A 22650-nucleotide genomic window follows, 5' to 3' on the forward strand; every position below is an offset into this window, starting at 1 on the left:
TATGTTATACCATTCCAAATTAAGTATTTGCACAAGTTTTGTTTACTTTAAGTTGTAAAATGTAGCCTAAAATATTTATTTTCCCCTGCCAATCAAATAACCAAGCATCACATCAGTTTTAGCTGAGATTCCTTCCTAATCGAATGGCTTATCTACGTCCCACCCACCTCACATCTGATTGGACGGTGGCGTCCATACGCCTGCCTTATAGCAGTGCTCGCCAGAGTGTTCAGATAAACATGAGGATGCCACTAGCATAGGAGCAATCCAGCAATTTCTGTGACTCAACTTTTAAATTCTTCGATTGTTTACCCCCAAGTAAAGGCCGAATCTGTATGGCCCCAACTGTTGCCATGTCAGCTTTATCCGGTGGCTTGAAAACAGAAGACATTCCCTCACGTTCGGGTCTCGTTGGCACAGGAGAGATGCAGACCAATTTGAGCAGGGTGGCAGAGGAGAAAGGGATAAAGCCCAAAGTAGCGATTCTTCCCTTCAGCGTCGAGGCTCTGATGGCCGACAGGAAACCGAGCAGAGACTTTTCATCTCCAGAAAGATCATCCATGTCGGGGTCATCCCTGACGCTAGGCTCAAGGATGGGCTCGCTTTCGAGACTGGATAACTCGGCCCCCTCCCTGGCCATCGGGTCGCTGTTCTCAGTAGGCGACATGAACATGCAAGAGGACGCATTGGTTAAACCCGAGAGTCCAGAAAGTCAAGACCGAAATTCTTGGATACAGAGCCCTCGCTTTTCGCCTACTCCTCCACGTAAGCGGTCTCTTTCTATTTATCCTTCCATAATGTGTGCGTAAAATCAACTGCGATACCCCATAGAGCTTTACAGGGTGCAATTGGGTGAAACGTGTTGCATTATTTATAGCAATGTTGTAATGAGTTTGGTTTTAGTTTGGCCTGTATCATTGCAGTAATGAGGACACAATAATGAGGCATTTTCGAATGTATCTGCTTTAACGAATTCTTATGTTAAAATCACGCTGCAGTTCCATAAAGTGTTTATTATTAAATCTGTACATCAAAACAACACAATTTGTACATTTCCGTCACCTTGAAAGCATGGGTTTTAACGATGTTTTTTGTCTTGGTTATTGCAGGAAGGCTAAGTCCCCCCTCCTGTCCACTGAGAAAGCACAAGACCAACAGAAAGCCCCGGACCCCTTTCACCACGTCCCAGCTCCTGGCTTTGGAGAGGAAGTTTCGACAGAAGCAGTACCTCTCCATCGCCGAGCGCGCAGAGTTTTCCAGTTCGCTCAACCTGACGGAGACGCAGGTGAAAATATGGTTTCAGAACAGACGAGCCAAATCTAAGAGGCTCCAGGAGGCAGAACTGGAAAAACTGAAAATGGCAGCCAAACCAATGCTGCCTCCAGCGTTCGGGATTTCCTTTCCGTTCAGCGCACACGTCCCCTCGTCTTATGGAGGGTCGCACCACTTTCAGAGGCACTCCCTGCCAGTGTCTCCCATGGGACTGTATGCAGCTCATGTCGGATACAGCATGTATCACCTCGCCTGAAGGAAGGACCTATTTTGTGCCATTTAGACTATGAAGTGCTTCAACATAGAACCACATCGCCAAAATACTATCTGGTGTTAAATATTTTGACTGGATAGTCATGAGTAAGGACTGCCTTGTAGTAGTGCTATGTTTTCCTCGGTATGTCAAGTATATACATCTACTTTGTCATTAGTTTGATGCCACGGTTGATTATTGGGTCACTAAAACTCTCACTGGCTACCCGAGTCCACCCAAAAGTTAAAGTTAGACCATCCCAACGTTCTACGCACCAGCATGGGGTTTTGCACCAACACACATAAGACCCAAAGGTAGGTTGGGCTTTCATCACTAATGTGGGCTGTTGTCACTACAGACTAAGATGCTATACTTTTCATGTGCATTTTTGTCAATGCATAAAATAGTGGCTTACTGAATCCTAAGTCAATGAACGCTCTTTGTTAAATTAGAAGAACCACAGCATTTTTTATATATTATAACAGCACTGTCTGTTGTTTGAATGATTCCCTTCAGAAGGGATTTGTGTACTGTAAAATACTGTATATTTGGAAAATATCCTCATTTATATTGAATATATTTGTGACATAAATTAACAATAAATTGTTTATTATTTTTCATTGAGCAGTTCTTCGTGTTGACTGACAGTACAAATGACTAGAATAGCCTATATGATATGTAGGCCTAATTGAAACTCGAACGTGCCAGCAGTTATTGAGTATTTAAAACATTGCACCAGAGTTTTGTTACAAGTCGTTGATTTAAGGTAACATTTAGTAACCATAATGATGTGGTTTCGACGTCAGAGAATATCGAGTTCAATGAGTGTAGACAGTGGTTGGAAAACTACAGGCTATTGAAATACTATTTGTAATAGGGGAAATAATTCAAATGCAGGGGAAATTAGTTATATGTAGGGAAAATAACTAACATGCAGGGGAAATGACATGTAATGTAGGGAAAAATAACTAACATGCAGGGAAAATAACTTATGTAATGGAAATAACTGACATGCAGGGGAAATTACTTATATGCAGGGAAAATAACTAACAGTCAGAGAAATTACTTATATATATATATATATATTTATATATATAGGGAAAATAACTAACGTGCAGGCAAATGTGAGGAAGAGTAGTCTCCCACTGGGCACGCACTGGTTGAATCAACATTGTTTCCACGTCATTTAAATGAATGTGGAACCAACGTGGAAGACGTTGAATTGACCACGTCTGTGCCTAGTGGGCTATATTTCAGACCAATCTACTCTTAAATGTTAGTACATTTTTCTGTCCATTAACTTCATCAACAGAACGTAGGTTTATTAAAAATGTGTGCTCTGAATGCTATGGTTTATTGTACGTACAATCGAAAGTAGGACTTATGCCTGATATTTCCACTATCATTGTGGCAAAGTAGCCTAATTCAAAATGAAGCCTTTTTAAGTTAAAAATGCAGGAACTTTGAAAATAAATGCACACACAGGCGACTATGCAAAGACCGAATATAAGCAAATGGCATGCATGCTTGTTCTGTGTAAGCACTGTGGGGTAGCCAGCTTATAATGTCCTTCACCCATATTTTTGTAATTGTGAAAGAGCAGCCGTTTCTTGAACATCGCAGTGTAAGTGTTACAGCTATGAATTAGACCTGTCAAATGTCATTTCGCTGAGCAAAACGCGGAATGTATTTATACAGCTGTTGTCCATTGCTTTGAAATAACTCACTCAGATTTTGTTGGCGCCAGAAAAGCTCAGGGGGGTGCAACATGTACAACTATCAATTGTGCGGATTTAAACACTCCGGTAAATTAGAAATTGAGTTTAGTGCTAAATTGCCTGTAAACGATTCGGTGGAATGTCATTATCGACTATAATTAGCCAGGTGACACCTACGTTATGGATAAGCCATGGTGTTAGGCAGACGTGTGTCATTCGACACATAAATACAGGCTTCTTGTCATTCCTCAATTGGGCACAGAGAGGGAATATTTTTCAAAACCTAATAAATGCCCATGTCAATTGCTGCAATCACGAAGACTTTTAGAAAATAGGAAACTAATGTGGGCGAATTGCAGCCCGCTCCAAGGTCTAGAGGCGGCTTTGACCGGCCGTACCATTCAGGCAGGGCTTACATTTGAGTAAAATAATTGCCATAATGAACAAAGACAATCTGCAGCAGAGGAAGACCGGCTCCAGCGAGGCTGCAGGCAAGGCGGAACTTTTATTCCTAAAATGTCAATGAGGGTGACGTGTAACAGTTCTTCCCTGCTTGTGTTTCCTTTCCTTCACCCCTTCAGCATTCACACGAAGTTATTGAGAACAAGGCCACCCGTTTCCGTGGGCGAAGAAAAAACGCTCATTTTACCGGATAAACAACAGTAGATGTATAGGCTATGGCTGTTATGTTATTGTGAAGTTGAATTGGCCCGAGATTCGCTCGAAGATACTATGTTATAGGACTACACTGTCCTGACATTTTTTTTGCTATAGGCTTGTAAAGTGCCTCGGGGCGAGTCAATCGCTCTATTTCACCCAGGAGGCATCAATTAATAAATAAGTAATGACAATAAGTTGAGAATCATACGGATGAACGCTCCGACTGAAAGGGAAAAACTTGACACAAAAGAGCCAAAGGGGATGTGTCGGTTCTTTCAAGAAGACTGTCTTTCTTTCGTTTCCCCCTCTATCTTGCCTGGAGCCAAAAATAAAACAAAACTCGCTTGTCTATGTCTTCCAAAGGATCACAACGGGTAGCGAGGAGAGAAACACTAGATATCCCATTGTCAAGGGAGAAGGATGGCAATTATTTTAGTGCCTTTTTGGGATTTTGGTAAAATAAAAATAAAAAAGATAAGTACAATGAATAAGAAGTTATTCATCGGTATCGAGGCAGACACGTTTAGGATGCTTCCTCTACTGATCTGAATGTATTTCAAATAATGATCATAAATTAGACTATTTTCTTATTTTCAAAAATAGCTAGGTCTATAGTATATTGTTGAGTATGCTTATTTCCTCTTCACATATTAAGCTGATCACTACGCCGTGGTGGGTAATATGAATATTATATTGGTAAAAAATATTCACAATGCCACATTTTTTGCATTCTAATGTTTCAGAATGTATGCTGTTTGGTATGGAAATTGTTGTCCAGGTAATGCCATGAACGCATGGGCAAATGCATAGGCTATAGGCAAATGAACATCCTAATTTTGTGAGAACGTAAAACCATTCGATTACAAGCATTAAAGTCGTCCACCAGCGATTTTTGAACTTTTACTGTTGAAAAGCGATATCCCAAGTATAAATACAGTAAAGTAGGCCTGCACACACTAAAGGGGAAACAAACATGTTTTGAGCAAAATAGTGTTTTTTAGACAACTGCAAACTTAAACTATAATTTAATATTTCCAATCCTTTATCAAAATATGGGCAATAGGTTATTATACCCTTATTCAAGCGACTGACTACTAGTGTCAGCGCATCAAGGTCTGGCCTATTATCTACAGGCAATGTGAAACGTGTGTCTATGTCTGGGGGAAAAAAAACAGAAAATGATGTTCAATTTAATACAGTTTACCTATTGGGTCAAAGTTGAGCATTCCTTTTAGTGGCACATTAAAAAAGCAGTCTGCGTGACCATGCACTATAGCATGGGCCATCATAATGGAACATTTTAAATTGGGACAATTCATATAGCGATATGCGGCATTGTATCAATATACCGTCACGAATAGCAACCAAAACTACAATATAACTAATTCAAACCTAACACAAGCAGAATTGCTGAAATAAATTATGCTCGAATTGCTTTATGAGGGCGATGTATCCATCACACTTAGTTATCTTACAATGCACCTTATTGTATACATCATATACAACTTATATAATAATTGTTTCTCTAATGTATACCAGTATATGTTAAGCTATAGCCATTAATTGAACAGACTCAATTTGTACATCCTATTATTATTGCAGGTGGCCTACTCTGACGCTCGTTTAAATCCGTTAATAACTGGCTTACACTCAATAGTTTACAAGTTACACTAATGCCATGACTTTTCATATCATGTTTGTACCTAGCCTACTATACAATATCAGTCACAGAAATTTGGACAGTTTGGTTAAATCAATATTTTATGTAGGATCGCGTACCTGGAGTGACGCACACGTAGGCATAATTATATTCTGATTACACATATTGTAGAACTCTATAACCTATACATGGCTAAAGGGACACTTTATATAAAGTGTTGCTAATAATTCGTATTTTCCAAAGCAATGACACAAGCAGTCGCGAGCGTGAATGTTTTCTCCTCATCTCGTTTCAAATACCACAACACCACCTTGTGTTGAAAACGCGAGAGAGCAGCCTCCATCCCGCCTGCCTGTTCGATAAAGGACTGTTTGGGGGGTGGGACCACTGTTCTAGCCCAGCACTATGAACTATAGGCTATTCCTTATTTAACAAATCACCTAATCACCTATAGCCCTTGATTAGTTGAATCAAAAGTGGAACAAAAGTGTGCAGGCCCATGAGTCCCCCACGAGAGTCCTATCGGCATGCATCATTTATGGCATGATTTTAGGAATACAACTTGCATTTTACAACGGTTGTTATTGTAAACGTCAATAGTCCTGTTCAGGCCACTTCACAGAATTCATGAAATGTGCATGTTCACGGACGTAGCCCTATGTGTAGTGCGTATGCCCACTGGGAAAGATAAATAATATTGTTCTTTCGATATATAATTTAGTCATGATTTAATTAAATAGTAACATAACGTGGTATTTTTATTCTTTACGCAAATATAATCAAACAAAACAATACGTTAAATATAAGGACAATAAGCCTACATACATTTTTTTGCGCATTTTTAAGCACGGTATGCTCTTGTTACCTGTGTGAAGTTTGTGCAACCCAAAGCCATTTTTTCCGGGCATAGGATTTTCAAGTAAACCTTTATCAATTGTGTTTACACCTCCCGTTGAATTGAGTTCATTTGAACATCTATACAATGTTATTGGAGTCTAATCTTGTAGTAAAATGTATGGATTGTGTACACTGTACCTGCATAATTAGGCCTACTATGTAAATATAGTCTACCCAGGTAATACCTACAACTACTACATTATATTGAATTTCATTTTCATTGTTGAGAAACATGAATCAACTGGTAGCAAATTAAGACTGATCCTTAGAAATAGATGACGACTTCGGACGTTTGAACGAACGGGTGTCCAGAACGCCTTCCTCGGAAAGCAGGGAGAAGTAAACATTTGCAGCAGTATCTTCTTGTGTATTTTATTACTATTTTCTTCTTATTTATATTTCTTATTTGTAACTCTGCATCGTTGGGAAAGGCTCGTAAAGTCTACACCTGTTGAATTCGGCGCATTTGACAAATACAATTTGATTTGAATTGAATAGTAATAAAGAAAGGCCACATGCATTATGTCTGTTGCGCAGAACTCACTGAATACACCTTCAAGACACCTCCCGATGTGCAGTCAAAATACTTTAGCCATAAAGTCAGGGAATTTGAAAATTAAATTCCCTCCATTTATATATAAAACACATCTTAAAAAGAATGGGCATTATTTTAAAACTGTGTTATAGGTTACAGTTATTAGACTTGTAACCAGACTGTAACCTTAGATAGCGAAGTTTGCCCGTGTCTTGTAATGGACCTTCAGTCAAGATCACGCCTAGATATGCACTATCAGACATTAAGCTAAGCATCAGACTAAAGTATCTTCAGATGAAAGAGAAAACAATAACACTCGGGTGAGAAGAAGTTCAGATTGATGGTGTTTTCTGAGGCAGCATTAGCGTTACTAGATTTCTAGACTAGAGTAGCGCATATATTACATTCTGTTTTCTTGGTATATGACTTGTGGTATCCACTAGGTGTCAGGAGTGTCCTCTGTGTCATGACTTCTGGTATCCACTAGGGGTCAGGAGTGTCCTCTGTGTTATGACTGGGATGAATGGAAGGAGAATAAATGAGGACAGATGTTGCATAATCTACTAAACCAAATTATGAAACTCAAATAAACCAAATGATGATGCTCTCTAAAACACGGAAATGTCCTTCAAGTAATTCTAAAGCAGTCTCTATAAGAAATACTAACAGAATGTTGCCTGAATGCCATAGTATTCAATAAGCACACTGGTGATAATATGCATTGTAAAACATGCCCGAAGTATTTATAATAGCTCATGGCTCCTTATGAAACTATAGAAATGTATTATAGGTAATAATGCATAAGATGACAACATGTCTCATAGAAACAGTGACCCTAACGTTCTCTAAATTCTCTGAAAATGTTGACTAATATATTTTCGTGCATAGGTGCACAACTCAGGCCCTGCGTCCTGCTGGTTTTAATTGATCTCACCCAGTGAACTGTTCACTGTTCTACTGTTCAACCCTGACCAACTTTCACCTACTCTGATTAACTGACCAAATCTGAATTACTCTGACCAACTCTGAATTACTCTGACCAACTCTGAATTACTCTGACCAACTCTGAATCACTCTGAATTACTCTGACCAACTCTGATTAACTCTGACCAAATCTGACCAACTCTGATCAACTCTGACCAACGCTGATTAACTCTGACCAAATCGGATCCACTCTGACATACTCTGAGTTACTCTGACCAACTCTGACCAACTCTGATTAACTCTGACCAAATCTGATAAACTCTGACCTACTTTGAATTACTCTGATCAACACTGACCTACTCTGATCAACTCTGATCCCGTACACATAACCCAATAGACTATTTCTTAATCAAGTGTCAACTCTCACCATCCTGGACATTCTTCTGTGCAGATCAAATGTACTTCTAAAAGTGCTGACAGGAAATCCACTATTGCAGGACTGATGGAATTCTGGGCCCATATACACAAAGCTTCTCAGAGAAGAAAATTGGTCCTAAGATAAAAAAATAAATAAACACCTCATGAGCTGTCCTAACCAGTTAAGAGTTACCAGCAGGTGTCTTGATAATAGAAACATGCAGCGAGTCAGGGGTTCTTGCCAGAGTGCGAATTACACCATGACATTTGTGGGACTCTATTGTTTTTTTTATGGGCCTAATAATAAAGACGTAATTTAAACGGTAAAAATGAATTACCTTTAAATGTGGCATGAACTCAACCAGTCAAGATATTTTCATCTTATTGACAAACAAATCACTTCAAAAAGAAAGCTACCTGTGTATGTTAGTTTTTGTATGGATCCCAATTAGTGTTGAATTTGGTCAACCAAGAAATTAATGGCTTATTTGCTACGTGACATGTATTTGACTGATTTTAAGTTTCGTAATGCCTAAATTGTAAGTGTACTGATAAAAGTAGGAAACGCAACATCCCGGCAACTTTGAGAAAAAACACTTTATATCGGAGTTGTTTCGATTGAATACAGGCGGTTGGCGTCAACAACCTTCATCGAATATTAAAAAGGATTACAATAATTAAATGTATCCAGCAATCCAACGAAAGGATAGGTTGGAGCTAGACAGCCCACCATGCCGCTTTGCAGACAAAGACTCCCATTGATATGGTGCATTCATGACAACTGGGAACTCTAAAGAATACAAAGTAAAATATTCATGTCAGTGATCTTCAAGTCGGGAAGTCGGAGCTCTAGAAAGAGTCTGAGTTCCCGAGTTGTATTTCCGAGTTGGATGACCGTTCCAAAAATGTTTTCCCAGTCAAAGCAATTTTTTTTCCAAGTTCCCAGTGGTTTTGAACATGGCATTAGGGCGGAGGGACATGTATCTTGTCAGTATATCAATAATATTTTTGTGCAGTCACATTTACTGTGGTTGTCTAAACTTTAGACAAAATGTAATCATCAACAGTCCATAATATTGGGTTGTGACTTAATTGTCATTGTCAAATTTGGGTCCCCAGGTAAAACTAGTTGAGAACCACTAGTCTATGCTATAGAGTTCACAGATGGCGATGCCTCACCTCATTGCGATTGCCATTGTTGCAAATTGGGGAATAACCGATGAGCTTCATCGCTATCTTTCCGTTGCATTACCTCAAACTGTCATGATTACCAGCTGAGATAAACTTTTAGTTTGTCTGGGCAGTGTCTTGTCACCCTAAAACCTACTCTGAGCTGAGAGGTTTTTGTTGTCTTAAAACAGGATTCCTAACACCTTTTTCTGAGGTGCCTTGTGGATATGGGACCAGGCCACCAATCGGTGCGCCCAACGTTCTAACATTCATCCTGATATACACATGGAAAAACAAGGCCTGTAACAATAAGGTTAAATCATTATAATCACACTGAATAAAGTGTGAAACTAGGCTGCAAGGTCAGATAGTATACATGCTTCAGTTGTTACCAAGTGGTTAGAACTGTCAGTTCTTTAGTTTTTTGATAAAGAGCACAACCTTGCCCATGTAAAGTTTGGTTATGTAAAGTATGCAGTTAGAGCATTTGTCCACAAGCCAATACAATGCAATAACTGAAAAGGATTTGGCCATGTTGCAAATGTTTGCAGATGGAACGAGTGTATTGAAAATTGAAGTGAAGAACGTCAGTGTTGCAACTGTGGTGGGGAATAGGATCCAGAGTTATTTTATTTTTTATTGAACTAGACAAGTCAGTTATGAACAAATTCTTATTTTACAATGATGGCCTACCCCTGCCAAACCCCCCCAGAACCAGGACAACGCTGCTCCCATTGTGCGTATCCCTATGGGACTCGTGATCATGGCCGGTTGTGATACAGCCCGGGATCGAACCAGGGTCTGTAGTGTGCCGAATACAACAGGTGTGCCAAGCCCGGTTACAGTGAAATAATTACTTACAGGCTCAAAACAATAGTGCAAAAAAGGTGTTAGGTGAACAATAGGTAAGTAAAGAAATAAAACAACAGTAAAAGATAGTGTCACAGATGACTAGGTGTGAAAGGTAGGAATCAGGTGCAGAGAGCAGAGGGTTCACGGAAAAATAAAATTTATTCCGGCACAAAATGGTCATGCCCAAAACACAGGGCTGAAAACACTGACCAACCCAAAACACAGGGTAACACGGTCCGGAGCACAATAACACCTATGATTCAAAACGTGAACACAAAATAATCCCGCACAAACAAGGGCGGGCTTCACAAGCTTAAATAGGTAAGCAAATCAAGAAAACACAAATAGGAACAGGTGCAACTCATAAGACTAAACTAACAGAAAAGGGAAAAGGGATCGGTGGCGGCTAGTAGGCCGGTGACGACGACCGCGAGCACCGTCCGAACAGGCAGGGGAGCCAACTTCGGCAGGAGTCGTGACAGATAGGCTATATATAGTAGCGAGGCTTTGATTACCTGTTCAGGAGTCTTATGGCTTGGGGGTAAAAACTGTTGAGAAGCCTTTTTGTCCTAGACTTGGCACTCTGGTACCGCATGCCATGCGGTAGTAGAGAGAACAGTTTATGACTGGGGTGGCTGGGGACTTTGACAATTTTTAGGGCCTTCCTCTGACACCGCCTGGTCCTGCATCTACTGGGCCGTATGAGCAATTGCCGTACCACGGCAATTGCTCATACGGCCCAGTAGATCACTGGGGCTAAGTTGACTGCCATGCAGGACCTCTACACCAGGCGGTGTCAGAGGAAGGCCCTAAAAATTGTCAAAGTCCCCAGCCACCCCAGTCATAAACTGTTCTCTCTACTACCGCATGGCATGCGGTACCAGAGTGCCAACTCTAGGACAAAAAGGCTTCTCAACAGTTTTTACCCCCATGCTCTCGATGTTGCAGCTGTAGGACCTTTTGAGGATCTCAGGACCCTTGCCAAATCTTTTTAATTTCCTGAGGGGGAATAGGCTTTGTTGTGCCCTCTTCACGACTGTCTTGGTGTGATTGGACCATTCTAGTTTGTTGATGATGTGGATACCAAGAAACTTGAAGCTCTCAACCTGTTCCACTACAGTCCCGTCGATGAGAATGGGGGCGTGCTCGGTCCTCCTTTTCCTGTAATACTTGTGTATTTCAAATCATCTCCTTAGTCTTGGTTACGTTGAGGGATGGGTTGTTGTTCTGGCACCACCATGCCAGGTCTCTGACCTCCTCCCTATGGGCTGTCTCGTCGTTGATCACTGTTGTGTCGTCTGCAACCTTAATGATGGTGTTGGAGTCGTGCCTGGCCATGCAGTCGGGGGTGAACATGCAGTACAGGAGGGGACTGAGCACGCACCCCTGGGGAGCTAGAGGTGTTGAGGATCAGCGTGGCAGATGTGTTGCTACCTACCCTCACCACCTTTAGTCGGCCCGTCAGGAAGTCCAGGATCCAGTTGCAGAGGGAGGTGTTTAGTCCCAGGATCCTTAGCTTAGTGATGAGCTTTGAGGGTACTATGGTGTTGAACGCTGAGCTGTAGTCAATGAATATCAAATCAAATCAAATGTATTTATATAGCCCTTCATACATCAGCTGATATCTCAAAGTGCTGTACAGAAACCCAGCCTAAAACCCGAAACAGCAACAATGCAGTTGTAGAAGCTCGGTGGCTAGGAAAAACTCACTAGAAAGGCCAAAACCTAGGAAGAAACCTAGAAAGGAACCAGGCTATATGGGGTGGCCAGTCCACTTCTGGCTGTGCCGGGTGGAGATTATAACAGAACATGGCCAAGATGTTCAAATGTTCATAAATGACCAGCATGGTCAAATAATAATAATCACAGGCAGAACAGTTGAAATTGGAACAGCAGCACGGCCAGGTGGACTGGGGACAGCAAGGAGTCATCATGTGAGGTAGTCCTGAGACATGGTTCTAGGGCTCAGGTCCGAGAGAGAGAAAGAAAGAGAGAAAGAGAGAATTAGAGAGAGCATACTTAAATTCACACAGGACACCGGATAGGACAGGAGAAGTACTCCAGATATAACAAACTGACCCTAGCCCCCCGACACAAACTACTGCAGCATAAATACTGGAGGGTGAGACAGGAGGGGTCAGGAGACACTGTGGCCCCATCCGATGATACCCCCGGACAGGGCCAAACAGGAAGGATATAACCCCACCCACTTTGCCAAAGCACAGCCCCCACACCACTAGAGGGATATCTTCAACCACCAACTTACCATCCTGAGACAAGGCCGAGTATAGCCCACAAAGATCTCCGCCACGGCACAACCCAAGGGGGGGCGCCAACCCAGACAGGAAGATCACATCAGTGACTCAACCCACTCAAGTGATGCACCCCTCCTAGGGACAGCATCGAAGAGCACCAGTAAGCCAGTGACTCAGCCCCTGTAATAGGGTTAGAGGCAGAGAATCGCAGTGGAAAGAGGGGAACCGGCCAGGCAGAGACAGCAAGGGCGGTTCGTTGCTCCAGAGCTTTCCCGTTCACCTTCACACTCCTGGGCCAGACTACACTCAATCATATGACCCACTGAAGAGATGAGTCTTCAGTAAAGACTTAAAGGTTGAGACCGGGTTTACGTCTCTCACATGGGTAGGCAGACCATTCCGTAAAAATGGAGCTCTATAGGAGAAAGCCCTGCCTCCAGCTGTTTGCTTAGACATTCTAGGGACAATTAGGAGGCCTGCGTCTTGTGACCGTAGCGTACGTGTAGGTATGTACGGCAGGACCAAATCAGAGAGATAGGTAGTAGCAAGCCCATGTAATGCATTGTAGGTTAGCAGTAAAACCTTGAAATCAGCCCTTGCCTTGATAGCATTCTCACTTAAGTGTTGTTTGTCCAGGTGGGAAAGGGCCGTGTGGAGTGCAATAGAGATTGCATAATCTGTGGATCTGCAAATTGGAGTGGGTCTAGGATTTCTGGAATAATGTTGTTGATGTGAGCCATTACCAACCTTTCAAAGCACTTCATTGCTACAACGTGAGAGCTACGGGTCTGTAGTCATTTAGGCAGATTGCATTTGTGTTCTTGGGCATAGGGACTATGGTGGTCTGCTTGAAACATGTTGGTATTACAGACTCAATCAGGGACAAGTTGAAAATGTCAGTGAAGACACCTGCCAGTTGGTCAGCACATGCCCGGAACAGACGTCCTGATAATCTGTCTGGCCCCACAGCCTTGTGTATGTTGACCTGTTTAAAGGTCTTACTCACCTCGGCTACGTGATCACACAGTCGTCCAGAACAGCTGATGCTCTCATGCTCTCATGCATGCATGCATCAGTGTTGCTTGCCTCGAAGTGAGCATAGAAGTGATTTAGCTCGTCTGGTAGGCTCATGTCACTGGGCAGCTCGCAGCTGTGCTTCCCTTTGTAGTCTGTAGTAATTTGCAAGCCCTGCCACATCCGACGAGTGTCGGAGCCAGTGTAGTACGATTCAATCTTAGCCCTGTATCGACGCTTTGCCTGTTTGATGGTTCATCACAGGGCATAGCAGGATTTCTTATAAGCTTCCGGGTTAGAGTCCCGCACCATGAAAGCGGCAGCTCTACCCTTTAGCTCAGAGCGAATGTTGCCTGTAATCCATGGCTTCTGGTTGTGGTATGTATGTACAGTCACTGTGGGGACGACGTCCTCGATGCACTTATTGATAAAGCCAGTGACTGATGTGGTGTACTCCTCAAAGCCATCTGAAGAATCCCGGAACATGTTCCAGTCTGTGATAGCAAAACAGTCCTGTAGTTTAGCATCTGTTTCATCTGACCACTTTTTTATAGACCGAGTCACTGGTGCTTCCTGCTTTAATTGTTGCTTGTAAGCAGGAATCAGGAGGATAGAGTTGTGGTTGGATTTACCAAATGGAGGGCGAGGGAGAGCTTTGTACGCGTCTCTGTGTGTGGAGTACAGGTGATTTAGAATTTTTTTCCCTCTGGTTGCACATTTAACATGTTGATAGAAATTTGGTAGAACTGATATAAGTTTCCCCGCATTAAAGTCTCCGGTCACTAGGGGCGCCGCCTCTTGGTGAGTGGTTTCCTGTTTGCTTATTTCCTTATACAGCTGACTGAGTGCGGTCTTAGTGCCAGCATCTGTCTGTGGTGGTAAATAAACAGCCACCAAAAGTATAGCTGAAAACTCTCTAGGCAAGTAGTGTGGCCTGCAATTTATCACAATATACTCTACTTCAGGCGAGCATAATCTAGAGACTTCCTTAGATTTTGTGCACCAGCCCCGTCTTACCGTTCTAACTTGTCGGTGCAGCGTATATCCCGCTAGCTAAATATCCATGTCGTCAATCAGCCACGATTCCGTGAAACATAGGATATTACAGTTTTTGATGTCCCGCTGGTAGGATATTCGTGATCGTACCTTGTCTAATTTATTGTCCAATGATTGCACATTGGCGAGTAGTATTGACGGTAACGGCAGCTTTCCCACTCAACTTCTCCGGGTCCTGACGAGGCATCGGGCTCTTTGTCCTCTGTACCTGCGTCGCTTCCTCTTGCAAATAACGGGGATGTCGGCCCTGTTGGGTGTTTGGAGAATGTCCTGTGCGTCCTCCTTGTTGTAGAAAAAAATATTTGTCTAATCCGAGGTGAGTGATCGCTGTCCTGATATCCAGAAGCTCTTTTTTTCCGTGAGATACGGTTGCAGAAACATTATGTATAAAATAAGTTATAAATAATGCAAAAAAACACATAATAGCACAATTGGTTGGGCGCCCGTAAAACTGCTGCCATTTCTTCCGGCGCTATTTTTACTGTGTTGCAAAAGTAAGGGTGGGTTATAGGATCTCCCACGTGGAGACAAGCTAAATAATTGTAAAAGGTGTGAAAAAGGTGGATATGTTAAAAAGTGGATTTTGTGGATTGTATTGCAATGGTTATTAATTATACTGCTCAAGTGTCAAAGAAATCCCAAAAATTGGAAATCATTGTGGCTGCGGCAGTAAAGTTTTTGGGCCTGAAAGAATTCACAGCGGGAGACCTGCAAGGGGTGCCAGATTTATGAGCCTGTGTAGGGAGCACATTGGACTTTTGGTTAGTGTGTTTTGTTTTTGGTAGTTAGTATGAATTTGTTCATACAAAACATATTTTGTTTTTGGGGTTATTTTACTGCCCCACACAGTAGGTGGCGGCAATACACTTTATTAGTGTAGTCTGTCAATAAACCTCAAAGGAGAAGTGGTTAGAACCCCTTGCCTTTTGGCAGATCCATTTGTGGTTTCAGGGTGGGTGAGAAAGGAGTTGTGTGTAGTTGAATCTGTGAAGGTAACCTGTAGAGGACTTGTGATATTTGTTTGTGTTACTTCTGACCAGAGGGAGAAGGTGTGTCACGCAACTTGGGTCAAGATCTGTTTTTTTTTAACGAGGCAAGTCAGTTAATAACAAATTATTATTTTCAATGACGGCCTAGGAACAGTGGGTTAACTGCCTGTTCAGGGGTAGAACAACAGATTTGTACCTTGTCAGCTCGGGGGTTTGAACTTGCAACTTCCCGGTAACTAGTCCAACACTCTAACCACTATGCTACCCTGCTGTTTCTTTCTTTGCTCTTAGGAACAGGGCACCATTGAAAGGAGTCATTTCTGGAGTAGCGTTAGGTGTGGAGGTGGAGCAATTGAAGTAGAACATTCCTGGTGTTTGTGATGCCCGCCGTTTAGTGTGACGGAAACCCAGTGGGGAGCGGGGTGAAACAGAGGAGTCATTGTCAGTCCTTTTGAGTTTTGAGTCACTCTCCACCAGACAGAGTCATGTTAGGATATATCAGTTATCCTGTTAGGGGTTTTGTGCAGAATCCACTACGCTATTTCAGGTGCAACATTTATGGTCATGTTACGGCAATGTGTAGGAGAGAGATTCTAAGATGTGGGAAGTGTGCAGGCCGGCATGGGACAGAGAATTGTGTAGTTTCAGTGGATAAAGTTGTGTGTCAATTGTAAGGGTGCACATGCTGCTGGGGATCTGAAGTGTCCGGTCCGAGAGAGGCAGATTGAAGTGGCCAGAGTCAGAGTAGTTTAGAGGGTGTTGTATGCTGAGGCAGTGAAGAAAGTGGCGGAGGAGGGGTCAAGAGTGAGGGAACCTGTGAGGAACCCAGTGAGTAGTAGATTTGTGCCAATACAGAGGGATAGGGTAACGAGTGAGTTATGCTTCAGTAAGGCTGGCTTCGCGTTAGCGTTCATAGCCATGGTTATCAATTGTACCACAGAAATGGATAGTAAATAGATGTTGTGGTGGCAGCTGCAGAGAAGTATTTGGGTGTATGAGATTTGACTTCAGAAGAGTTCCAGGGTGTGTTGAGGGGTGGTGTCCCATCCTCCCAGGCCGTTGGCATGGTGCAGGAGCAGATAAGGTCAAAGTAGTGGAATGGGGTAGTGGGTTTTTAATGAGTGTAGGTGGCAACGCCAGAAATACCTGGATGTATGAGATTTTACTGCAGAAGAGTTAATTGGGTAGTGATTTATATTTTTGTATGAAATAGTGGAATATAGGAGAAGGGCTAGTTGATGGTGCAACTGTTTCTTTTAGAAACAGGAATATTGAAGAGAATTTACTGTAGGTAGGCCGTGCCTGGCTTCACACTTTATTACAATAGGTTGTGTATGCGCCTTTAAGTTGGATGCAATCCACCAAACCAATCCCGAAGAAGAAGAACAGTTTAGTGGTTAGAACAGAGTAGTTCTGACCAATTCCACATCATAGATGTTCCATCCCCCATTTGGAATACTGAAAAGAATGGCAACCACACCTCCTCTAATGTCATTTTGTTAAATAATTGTTTTAACTTGTGTTAAAAGCTGCATAAAAAGGTTGCAACGTGCACAAACTACGTAATGCCAATGACAAGAGGGGCAAAGCCTTTATCAGACATTGAATGTAATTAGGAGTCCTGCTCAACTCGAAGAGGGTGGAATACAATGAAACACAAATCTATTTGTGGCCAAATTTGTTTGTTTAGGTATAATTACGATTGCTTGCCATTCAGTTAGAAAATTTAAAGGGAAATATTTTCTTATGTGAACTAATGAGGCAGTATTTGTTTTAAGACACTAACGTTGTAAATGTGATGGAAAATTGCCTGAAACCCTCATAAATAAAAGCATTAAAACGCACATAAATACTGCTTCAGCAAGCCCTTAATATAAACAACAAGTGTCTGATCTTTCTTTTACAGGCCAATTTAATTCAGCAAACCAGAGAATGGTTTCTGCCACCCTTTGGCAAAATTACTGAGCTTTACAACGTGGCACATGCATTGTTTTAGTGCAATGTCACAGAACATAATCTGACCCCCGGACCCCCGTGCGTGAGTGTTTGTTTGCTTTTTGGCATAATGACACACAATAAAAGTTGGATAAGGCAAATATGTTACCCTGTAATGATTATCAATCAGCATTGCAATTATGCTATATTAATAGGAGGGGATTGGACCTCCAAACATGCCACATGCTGATGGTTAAAGAGGAATTATTTTTTTAACAAGGTTGCATGTTTCCCTAAATAAACTTAATTTCATTCTATTACAATGAGTATTACAAACCTAACATTTTCAGCCTGTTTTTTGTTTGTTGTTACATTACTGTAACACACTACTTCAACTGCATTGTCTCTGGTTTAAGGGTTCTTCCTTTAAAGGGGCAATCAGAAGTTCAAACAATAACAAAGCGGTAAACCCCACCCCTGATTTGTTAAAAAGCTAAGGGATGGGACTGAATAAATGTTATACCACTCTCAAATTCATAGAAAGGGCTATGTTGCAAGGTCTAAGCATCAATGAGATCAACATTGTAGTTTTAACCATGTTTTGAGGCTATACAGTGTTGGTTTACAATTACTTTGTTTACAAACAAAAGAGTAAAAAAACATATTTTGGGTTCTCATGGGGTAAGACAATTGAACTAAGCTCATTAGTCATTTATAAGATATATTCTTCAAGAATATAAAACATGAATTTAAAAGTACAATAAAAATGGATGTAGCAATAGCAGAGTGCTCCTTTAAAGCAGACTGGAACGGAGTCACTGCATTTAAACATAAACAGTGAATTATGTGATGGTCACCTTGGACGGCCAAAGCCTCTCCAAACCACCTGAAAGTCATAGTGGCACAATCCATTCTGAGGGACTCCCAGCATCCCTTGTTTGATGAATATACAGTATATTGCTTCCCTCAGAGCGCAGATACAGGCTCCCCAAGTTCAAAACAAACAGGTCAAAACTCTCCTTCATGCCAGCTGCTATCAGCTTTCTCAATAAACTATATTAATACGGTTAGCTGTGTACATATCGCTGCATGTGTTGTTTTGATGTATATTTATTGCCATGTACTCTGTGCTAAATGAATAGCCCTCTGGGGATAATAAAGAGTACTCTACAACAGATCCCAAAGGGGTGTGGAAACACAATCACCTAGATTAACAGGCTAGCAAGACAGAGGATGAGCAAGAGAATATGGTTTGTATGTTACAAAGAAAGTGGAAAAATACTGCACCAATATTTCAGTAAAGCAGTATAATAGCTAATAAGATAGAGTTCATAATTTGGTGGTTTCTGTTCAACAAATGTTGTGTGTTTAAGCAGATAGTATCACAACACCAATGTTTATTAGTCTGGTTTCACTTGACAAACTTTGTCAAGTGAAACCGAGGTGAAGTCTTCATCTCATGGTCTTGGCACACAATGTCAAGTCTGGGACATCATTTCGATACACAGGGTAAGGGTCTTGGAAAACAATGTCTCGGTCTGGGACAAGAGGATGGTTTTTGTAGTCTCTCAACCCATGTGGTCAAGATACACCACCAGGTACCAGCTCTTATCAGAGTATTTTAACTAGGAGTGACAACTCAGAAGTGAAGGAAACTACATTTTTCCATATGGAAGCCAGAGGGTGTGTTCCCCCCCCCTCTCTAGAGTCTTGACTTCATCTCTGCAAGAAACATTATGTTTGTTTGAATCCTAACAGTCTGAGAAACATTGTCCGATTGGCAAAACAACCAATATTTACAGGCAAGCACAACAGGTAAAGTTGAGACATGGTAGCGAATGGTTGCAATCAATTGCAATTGTGCTTGCTACTCACACAACATATTTGAAAGCTCACGAGCATTAAAAAAGTTGTTTTATTACACACATATAACTATTACACATATGAATAGCCTACTGCACCAATTACAAGAAAATGCAATCATGATTAAGTATAGCCTATATCTGAACAAGATACATTACTAGAGTTTAGGTTAAAGAATAGGCCTAGTCATACAATCAGCATGAGGTAATCAATCTTTTCTCAGGGATGTAGGAGCTGGGACCTCAGTATGTATGAGGAGTTATGGAAACATACAAGATATTTGGATAAATAAGGCATGCCTTTTGAACAGTGTGGTAGGTAAGCAGCGGTAAGTGAGGTACACAAACATTTTGGTTTATTCTGGTTTAAGGTTTTCATCAGAATAGCTGGTATTCAGCTAATTTCCTGTGGAAAGTTCTCCATTTGAAATGTAACCAGTCACATGCCATCTAACATGAGACCTCACTTGGACAAAAACCTCAAATCTTTAGGCTTAAAGGTTAGAAATTAAACTATGTTGGCATGTTTTTTAGCTACAGTTGTGTGTGATGCTATCTATGTGTGTGTGTGAGTGAAACAGAGTTTACATGCCCTCACAATTATATTCCTGTGTATGCGTGTTTGTCTCTGGATGGGCTCATCTCTTCTCTTCCACCAGCATCTGGAGCCTGTCCTCTCTGTAGTGAGGGGTACTCTGGCCAGTCTCAATGGCCTCACAGTCATCTGTAAAATACACTAGGTCCTGTGGGGAGGTCAAACAGTCACACTAAGGCATACACGACATCTCCAACGGCAGAATGCAGATGCACAGCTGACTGAAATGTCGACAGATAATAAACTACAGAAGCAATTATCAGAAATGCTCCAACTCATGTGGTCATTGTCGTTATATAACGGTTGGCAAGACAGCACAAACAGACCTGGAACCAGGCTAGTTATTCCCTGCACCACATCCAGAGTAGGCTATGAAAGACCTTTTTTTTTCTTAAAAAATAAATTATTCTGGCTATGAGAGACAGCATGGTTCATTCCCCTGCAGAGCTGAGCAGACATACCCGATAACAGATTCTGTTGATGATTCTGTACAGGTTGGTAACTTTCTGCTTCAACAACACAATCCCGGGTCGCTCTCTGCAGTACTGCGTAGGAAGGTTCTCCATGACATAGAGGAAGTCACGGAGCTTGGTATTGATGCACGAATTCTATAGGGAAATAATAATGGCATTGTAAATCCTATAGCTTAATGGATATTCTACGATTTTGAATGAAAAAGTTTCACAAACAGGTTCAGTTACTGAGGTACAACAATGTTTTTATATGAATTTAAATCAATTGGCAAGATATGTTTTTAAGCTTTTGCTGGCATCCAACAACATTATGGAATGTATGCATCTTCTAGTCTACTGCAAACGTAGGTATTGCATCACCAACTCATTACAGTTGCTGCAACATAACCCAATGAGACATCAAATATGATGCAGGTTCACTGTCAAACATTTGTTAAATACTGACGTTTGAGAATCAACCTTTTGTTCACAACAGGATGATGTTGAACTATAACAACTCACTTGCACATCCAGAAACATCTTGGGAAGAATCTCAACGCATGTTTTCTGCAACATAAAAAGTTACAATTAGAAAACATTTGGATACATTAGGAAACGGTTTTATCAAATCAATAATGTAATTTGGAATAGCTCACCGTGCGATGATAATTGTGTAGTTTTCCCAAAAGGCCTATTATTTCCTTGCTCAAGCCGAGCACTCGGGAATAGCATGTCGGTGGTGCACAGTCAGCCAACCAAATAAAACTGAAGAAACACAACAAAAGTGCGAGTCTCATCTTTCAACCGTTGTTGCGTCGGTCAAAACAGGCTTATTGTGTTTAGGCAAGAGCTTTACAACACGAGTGTGCTTCGCCCAGCACCTTTGCAGATTATAGTTGGACCGAAAAAAAAAGTGATGATGACGTCGAAGAAAAATATTTCACTCTTCAATGCATTTTGGAAACAAGTGTATGGAATACGATACGCCGTTTGGGTCTTTGCGTGTCAAAAAAGATACACGTCAAATAACACTATTTGATGCGCAACAAAGTGCATCATCCCATTTTGTAACAATCAAAATGTATTAATGCATATATTGTTAACCAAAAATGCTAATTGATTTTGTTCACCCACACCAGAAGCGATTAGGATATGCAGGTTGAAATATCAAAACAAACTGAACCAATTATATTAATTTGGGGACAGGTGAAAAATAATTAAACAATTATGGCAATTTAGCTAGCTAGCTTGCTGTTGCCAGCTAATTTCTCGTGTGATATAACCATTGGGTTGTTATTTCACATGAAATGTACAAGGTCCTCTACTCCGACAATTCATCCACAGATGAGAAAGGAATTCGGTTTACCGTTTTATTGATCTCTCTCCTTCCTCTGGTTTCATCTTATTTTGGATTTAATATAGCTGTTGGCAACCAACTTTATAGCATTACTAAAACCTACCTAACACCATACCGGATTCGCGAAAATGTATTTTGTCCCCCAACAAACTCGATCACGACATGCAAGTTGAAATATCAAACCGAGGTAAAGACAGTTTCAAGTTGGTTATTCTACGGATATTCGACTGTAGTTTTCCGTGTAACACGGAACCAATACCGGCACCATCGTGCATACATTTATTTTGGCATCCCACACCAAACGCGATCCCGACACGCAGGTTAAAATATCAAAACAAACTCTGAACCAATTATATTAATTTGGGGACTGTCAAGACTTCCACCGAAGATGGCTCCTCTACTTGTTCGGGCGGTGCTCGGCGATCGTCGTCGCCTACCTGCTGCCACCGATCCATTTTTCGTTTGTGTCTGTTTGTATTGTTTACACCTGTGTCTTATTAGTTGATTTCGGTGGGTATATTTACCTCCGCTAGTCTTTGTGCGGGATTGTTTCCTGTGGGGTGCGTCTGCACCAAGGGGTTTCTTTTCTCACGGTAGTTGTGCCGTTTGGTATTGAGTTTAGGAGTAGAGGTTTCTCCTCTGTGTGTAGCACTTTATTCCCTGTGTGTGTGGCAACCTCGTTTGGGCGTGTTTCAGTCCCATGTTGTAGTTGAGTTGGGACTGGTCAATAAACTATTTTGCCACTGGGATTTCCTTGCTCTCCTGCTCCTGATTCCT

The 22650-nt window shown here is 41.5% G+C and overlaps 2 protein-coding genes across 2 annotated transcripts; one reads left to right on the forward strand and one right to left on the reverse strand.

Annotated features, from left to right (window-relative positions):
• Positions 1-235: 235 nt before the first annotated feature.
• LOC139414437 (homeobox protein XHOX-7.1-like) lies at positions 236-2145 on the forward strand. Its single transcript, XM_071162353.1, has 2 exons — positions 236-765; positions 1110-2145. Exons 1-2 carry the CDS (start codon positions 336-338, stop codon positions 1526-1528), a joined length of 849 nt encoding a protein of 282 aa, XP_071018454.1. The 5' UTR covers positions 236-335; the 3' UTR covers positions 1529-2145.
• A 17738-nt stretch (positions 2146-19883) lies between these two features.
• On the reverse strand, positions 19884-21412 carry LOC139414438 (cytokine-like protein 1). Its single transcript, XM_071162354.1, has 4 exons — positions 21173-21412; positions 21039-21083; positions 20526-20672; positions 19884-20212 (listed from the first exon to the last, which is right to left on the reverse strand). The coding sequence occupies exons 1-4, from the start codon at positions 21311-21313 to the stop codon at positions 20108-20110; spliced, it is 438 nt and encodes a 145-aa protein (XP_071018455.1). The 5' UTR covers positions 21314-21412; the 3' UTR covers positions 19884-20107.
• Between the last annotated feature and the right edge of the window lie 1238 nt (positions 21413-22650).

The sequence above is a fragment of the Oncorhynchus clarkii genome, chromosome 7, assembly GCF_045791955.1.
Source record: "Oncorhynchus clarkii lewisi isolate Uvic-CL-2024 chromosome 7, UVic_Ocla_1.0, whole genome shotgun sequence".
Lineage (NCBI taxonomy): Eukaryota > Metazoa > Chordata > Actinopteri > Salmoniformes > Salmonidae > Oncorhynchus > Oncorhynchus clarkii.